Source organism: Atractosteus spatula, chromosome 15 (genome assembly GCF_055471065.1).
Source record: "Atractosteus spatula isolate fAtrSpa1 chromosome 15, fAtrSpa1.hap1, whole genome shotgun sequence".
Lineage (NCBI taxonomy): Eukaryota > Metazoa > Chordata > Actinopteri > Semionotiformes > Lepisosteidae > Atractosteus > Atractosteus spatula.
This window is the reverse complement of record NC_142720.1, coordinates 22,932,573-22,939,617: the sequence shown is the minus strand read 5'-3', so window position 1 is coordinate 22,939,617 and position 7,045 is coordinate 22,932,573. Positions and strand designations below refer to the sequence as shown.

The 7,045-nt window shown below is 37.9% G+C and overlaps 1 protein-coding gene across 1 annotated transcript in view; it reads right to left on the bottom strand.

Annotated features, from left to right (window-relative positions):
- Nucleotides 1–3,485: 3,485 nt before the first annotated feature.
- The window catches only part of mlip (muscular LMNA-interacting protein), a 51,047-nt gene continuing 47,487 nt past the window's right edge, over nucleotides 3,486–7,045 (bottom strand). Inside the window, exons 12-13 of the mRNA XM_088933872.1 lie at nucleotides 6,037–6,130; nucleotides 3,486–3,656 (exon numbers count right to left, since the gene is read on the bottom strand). Coding sequence (XP_088789998.1) covers nucleotides 6,077–6,130 — 54 coding nt within the window. The 3' untranslated portion in view covers nucleotides 3,486–3,656; nucleotides 6,037–6,076. The remainder of the gene's footprint in view (nucleotides 3,657–6,036; nucleotides 6,131–7,045) is intronic.

The following is a 7,045-nucleotide window of genomic DNA, read 5'->3' as shown; positions in this document are numbered from 1 at the left end:
AACACAGTTCACATAAATGTAGCCAATATAAACAATGAATTACTCTTAAGTATAAAATAGCATGATGCAGAAAAATATTAAAAGTACGAATACAGGATGTGTACAGATAATGTGCAAAATAATTGTATATTTTGCGTCATTTGGGTTGAGCTGTGACAGAAAAGGGAGTGTGGTGATCACGCTGTGCAAAATGTTTGTTTTTTTTTTCAGATCAATAAAATTAAGACATTGCAAAAAGAAACATTTATCTCCAAGTTATAACAGTTAAATGTCACTGTCCAACATTACTTGTACTTGCAAACACATCAAATAAATTGCTTATCTGTGCAGGTCCGTTTACATCATTTCTTTCATGGTATATTTCCGTAAGCTACAGAAACAACAAAAAAGTCTTCAAAAGGTTTCTTCAAGGTCAATGTTTATTTACCATTTCATTCAAAATAACGTGTGGCATGGAGGGCAAGTAACTGTCAGGTGATCACACAGCCAGATATGCGCAAACAGCGGAGATAATTGTTTTTCTGTTATTTCTTCCACAATGCAGAAGGTAATGATAGTCTGTTTTCCTGATGGATCTATTCCATTTCAAACACCCAAATAATACAGAAAAGATAAGAAATAAAGTGCTTCTGCTAACCCAATGACGACTATTCTCTCATTAGTTCAAGTAGGGAGCTGGATCAGCATGTGTAGGCTGCAAAGCATGAAGTAAAGGTTTATTCCATGCTGAAAAGAGAAGAAAAGAAACAATGTTTCGACCCGAAGAAGGCTCCACAGCCTAGATAGGCTCCAGCTCCCCCACAGCCCTGAACTGGAAGAAGCCGTAAGGAAATGGATGGAGTCATGAATATCCTGTAGGGAGGTGTACACTGGTGTATTTCAATCGAATCTGCTGCTGTCAGGGCAAGGCTACAGGGCACTCAGTTTCCTCCATTCATCACAAGCACTCCACATTCTACACACATCGTTTTCATTTTGGTTTGTAAAGATGGGATATTCATCTGATACCATGCTAGAAGTATCTCAATGGGATGAATACACACAAGACTAGAATGAAAACACTTTAAGATCACTCACGTCTTTCATTTTCAGGCTCTTTTGCATTCTTATCAAAATAATAGCCGATGCCCTGAGAGAGACAAAGGACAAAAGAAAATGACTGTCAAGAACAGAAGTGTACATTTAGAGTGTAAATGAAATAAACCAAAGGATTTGCATTAAACAGGTTAGCGCTTTGCTCTTGGAAGCCACAAATAACATTTGCATTCGAATTTAAAGATAAAGTTAAACTCTCAAAGATACATTATATACTGTATACAGTATTTGAATGATAGAGTCCTACACTGCACAAGATGTTAATTAATTCCCTCAAAGACTTTTTTACCTTGAAAGCATTATAATGTGATCCATTTATATTTAATCCAAACTCACTTAATCTGTTATTGTCCAAAGAAACACATGTCTTTGAAACATTTTGGTCTTTGGGATTAATGTTTTAAAAGATGATGAAAACAAATCGGCATCTAATTGTTAGAAAACTGTCAGAAAAGGTGTATTGAGCAAAACAAAACCCTGAGATATCCTTTGATATTGGCCAATCCCTAGTGAAGTTACCTTTCTGTTCGTTAAACCGTTAAGGAGACGTTTCACCCCAGCTGTTCTAAGTTATAATCATCCCCAACAGCGTGTCCCAGAGCTGTATACTGTATGTAGTCTGTCAAACACAGACCTCCTTATACAGTACCTCATGCATCCCTCCTCCTCCCCAGGGCTTACTGTTAGCACTTAGAATACAGCACAAAGGTATTCACATCACCTGGTATGTTATTTTATCGTCTATAAGAATGACAGGTACACATTCTGGTCTTAAAACGTACCTGACCCACGACTCCAGCCACAGCTAGTGGACAACAGTTGGAAACACCTGGGTGTAAGAGGGACACTTAGTAAATTGAGGGCATAGGCCTCCACGCAGGTGTGGCTCATTCGTTAGTTTAGCCAATAAGCGTTATGTCGCAGCAGGCTGAAGGCGACAGCCTCTGGTCACCGCCAGGCTGGAATCCATATGCAGGAGCTTGGTCATCTCTGGAGGCTGGCGGAGATTGTCCAGGGGACAGAGATGGCCAAGGACTTCCGGAGATGGAAAGAGGAATGGTGGATGTGAGAGGATGGAGAGTGCCGTCGGAAGGGAGGATGTGGACAGGGAAGCTGTGCTGCTGTGAGGGCGCTTGACTGAAGGGTAGGCGCCACTGGTTCTCAGGTTCAGGACTGATTAGGACATCTTCAGGATTCAGACAGACAGACTATCCCAAAGACATGGGTCAGTACTGCGATAGCACTGCTGTGTGCCGGAGAGTCGCTCAAAGACAGAGCACTGTCCCAGTGCCACGACCGGGTATAGATAATGGGAAATGATGAGGCATTGGAGAGGTGCTGAGATAACTGTTCTGATTGCCTCGGGTAGAGAATCATGGGAATGTGCTTAGTCTCTGAGGGGACAGAGGCCTGGGAGCTCAGGCTCACCCGGGCATGACAATCAGATCCCAACATGCTTAGGGTCAGGTATGAAAATGCTGGTTCCTATTACACGTTATGTCATTCCTGTGTGCAATAATCCCAGAACAAATTCATTTTCTCCTTTACTAAGCTGTTGTTACTGTAGAATTAAAACCTGCAGCCTCTTGTTTATTCCAACATCACCCTTGCTTACATTTCTCATTTCATACAGTGCTAAATATAGTGCTAAAAGATTTCCAACAGGTAATATACAGTATATCACAGACTTTTGTGACATCATGCATAAACAGGAATAGCCTTTAGCATTAAGAAAATGGGGAAGAAGTACTCTGAAGTGTGCCTGTACATAAAAAGTGCAAAGGCAATAAGATTGTAAACCTTTAATCCTGACTTAATTCTAAAGAAATTGTCTCTGATGAAAGATTCGCCACCAATGATTTGTGAAAGCTGCAGATAAATGAGTTACTACTGAAATGAAATGAATGAGCTATGTTGTGAGCAGGCAAGAAAATGATTTCAGCTTTGAGGGAGGGGCTGTTATCTCTGCAGAACTCTGAGAATGGGTTTTCTGATAGAAATAGTGCAGTGCAATGCCTTCAACACGCCGCTACTGTTGTATCTTCAGCATAATCTGTTCACAAGTTCAAAGAAATATCTGCCTTATCGTTGAAACCAGTAGCAAGTGATTTTGTAGGTTCAGAGACACACTTGGTAGACTCCCTCGGTATACCAGACTTAAGGACATTGATTTATTACTCAAAACCTACAAACCTCTGAAATACTTTCATTAGAAAAGTAGAGGTTCTCATATATATATATATTTGCACTTACAACATAATCTAATTCTTCAAAACTGGTATTTCACACTGTGCTTATTTTATCGACACGTGTTTCCTTTCATCCTCAGGAGTTAAAATGACTTTACATCTCTCCACAATCTCAGTTTTTCCTTTTATTACATTTCACCTGGGTTCTGGTTGTTTTTAGTTAACCCGTTGTGGAGTAACTACTGTACTATTTTAGTTTGACAAAGGCTTTCACAGTCCTGCCGCTGTATAGGTTACCCCAGACGTTGTTCTCTGGCAACAGACGGCAACAGCTCTGCAAAGGTCTTCCCATGTGACAGAGCACTTCACATCCTACAAAATACGAACCGAATGACAGAAAAAAGTAGAAGAAAACATTTGCAATTAAAATAATGGCTTTTAAACATCCCCATGCACAGGAGCAAGTTATGCATGCATGGAGCGTCTGCTCTATTTCTTATGTCAGTTTACGTTTCTTTAAAAAAACCAAGCATCAGTACTAGTAAGTACATGTCTTTCCAGGTTTTTGATGTACCTAAGAAAATGCCTGAACTGGGAGATGCAGCGCAGTATTTGTATATATTTGTATATCGGAGTTGTGGAACAGGGAATGGCACACAAGATGATAAAAAGTATAGTTTCAACACAGGACTTAAGTGCTGTTGAAAAAGCTCATGAGGTTGTGTAGTGCTCTTGGTCGAGTTATGAGTCATGAATCCACCAAGGCCTCTTGCAGAAAGCTACGAGGCCAAATTTTAGTTTGCCATTGAGTTGTGTGAAAGAAACTGTTTTTGAGGTAAACATTGAAATACAAATGTTTGCCAATCTTCAATGTCAAAATTTAGCATTTTTAGATTTAGTTTTAAAGGTAATAAAAAACTACTGAAAGTAAAGAACAAATGAAAGTAATTATTGAATTAAATGATTTGATCTGGTTTGAATAATTATGTTATTTTCTGACATGCTGAAGAAACTTGTAAACAAATTTTGTTTTGTACATAATTTAACTGTAATTTACCGTTATCATGTTACTCTAATTGTCAGTTTTATCTGCACTGAAAGATCAGGGGGGAAAAAATGTCTAAAGGAGTTGATAATCATACGTGAATGGACTAAATACAGTGTCTTGCAAGAGAACCCAGACTCTTCCTGCAGAGTGCTATTTTGTGATATTACAAAATGATACATAAACATTTTTGTAAGCTTAATATTTTATAACCTGAATGCTCAAACTAAAGACTTACTGAAAGGTAAAATACGATATAATAAATGTCAACGACGAATAAAGTGAAATATGTTGAAAGCATAAATATCAGACATATAAACTCAATATTTGTTGGACACACCTTTGATGGAAATTACAGCAGGAAGACCAACTTTACACACCAGCTTGCAGCAATTATTCCTTCTTTCCACAGATTCTCAACAGGAGTTAGGACAGAACATAGACTGCATCTTTCAAGAGCGTCCATACGTTTTCTTACTGCTTCATCCAATTCAGGGTCTCGGCAAGCAACAGACTAAAGGCGGGGTACACCCTGGACGGGATGCCAGTCCACACGCACAGACACACACTCACACCTGGAAGCCAATTGACCTACCAGTTTGTCTTTGGACTGTGGGAGGAAACCAGAGCACCCTGCAAAACCCATGCAAACACCTGGGGAATAAACACTGGTGGGGGTGAAGGGGATCCCCATTACCTGTAAAGCGCTTTGAGCGGAGTGTCCAGAAAAGAGCTATATAAGTGTAAGCAATTATTATTATTATTACTTCTAAGTTTCATATGGATTGAACTGTAACTCTTTATTAATCACTATTGGCTTCACTGTACACTGTAGTATTCTATAAACATATAACCATAACCAGTATTCCTCTTTCCTTAGCTGTTCAGTTGGAGGGACAGCCAGATCTAGACAGTGTTTGGGTGCATCCTACTTCTTCACCACCTTCATCATGCTCAGAGACATATTAAGGGTCTTTGGAATGCGTTATATCCTTCTTCTGATCTGTGCCTTTCTGCATCTTTATCCCTGAGTTGTCGTCTATGTGGCTGATACTTTGCTCTGAAATTAACCACCTGACTGAGAGACCACGCAAAGACGCCAAAAAGGTATATTGATTCTGAAATCGTGTGAACTACCACCATTGTGCGCAGAGGCCACTCTGCTAACTGTGTGGCTCATTAAAGTAACTTTACAACTACTGTAAATTAATTTAGTTTTACCATAACAAAGGCTATTTAATACTTATACCATCATGATTTATGCATTTTCTATAAATTATGTACTGTATTTACTTATTGTTGTTTTTTTCTTTGAATGTGTATAGTATATTGTGTACAGTACATAACAAATATTAATTGATACTTCAAAGTGTCATGACTGCAAGCTTTAAAGCAAAAAATGTGAAAACTGTGTAAGGGTCTAAATTCTTTTGCAGGGAACTGTAAATGTTTTTGTCATAATTGGTAAAGAATGAGGTATAATTCACTTTTATCTCATTCACACTTAGGATGTCAGAAGATGGAGAAAGAGTGCCAAAATGATATTGGATTCCTGCATCTAATGTCATCCTCCAGAAATGAGTGTAATTACTGCCTGTCTGGAGGGAACAGAAACTTTCATCTGTCACAGTTCAATTTCTCAGGCTGATGGACATAGTGCATGGCTTTGTTCTTCTTATCAGAACAAATATCTGATTATGTTCTTACCTGGTACAGCTTTTCAAGTTTTTTTTAAGTGAAATCATTTTCATGGTTTAGAGTTTCCTCCAGTAACCTTCCTGTAATGACAATCATCCAAGTTCTGAAAATCAGAAGAAGTGATCAAACATGTTAAATCTTCACTATAGTTTTCCCATTCAGGAGATACGGTGTAGCAGGATAGCATAATAGTTTGTATATAGAATAGTATACTATAAATAATATATCATACTATAATGGTACAATTAGAGTTGTTTTTCAATCTGATTGGAATAATTACAAATTGCATGCAGGTGATATTTTAATGCATTCTAAGATCTTGATATTCTGTACATATTAAATTTAAAAATAAGTTTCAAATTCGTAATTTATTTACAAAAATAAAATTCAGTTGGATTCAGTTTCAATTTAATGGTGATGCTTTTTGTCCCGTAGTTCTGTTCTAGACAAGTTCAGAAGATAGCTCAGGATTCACAGGATTGTCAAAGGGAGAACTGTAAAGATATGCAGAATCAGCTCAAGAGGAGACAAGCATCACTGATGAAGGGCAAATTGTTGTCACCATGGGATTCAGCCGTCGGTGTTATTGGACACTTCCAGTCACATGAAGTGACAGATATTTAAGGTGGGTTATCTTTTGTTGTGCTTTTTGATTGAATATATCCATAACTATTTTCTTTAATGGAGTTTTTCCCTTGTTCATCCAGTAAGCTAAATGTTCTTACAGTACGTCTTTGTAATGAGCCCTATTGCTAGGACATTTCAATACAATTTGAATAAAAGAGGATTAAGTCATCACCACTTGGAAAATCAGCCTTTCATAATATGTTCCTGGAGGAATAATAAAAGAACCAATCATACAGAAATTTCTACTTTTCTACTCTTTGTCACTTCATTTAGCTATTCAGTTGCAAAATATATGTGAATGGCATTAAATACCTTCAGCATTACCTGAGGAAATTGCAATATTATCAACACAAATATCTGATGCATGCATTTTCTTTTTCATAAAATAGTA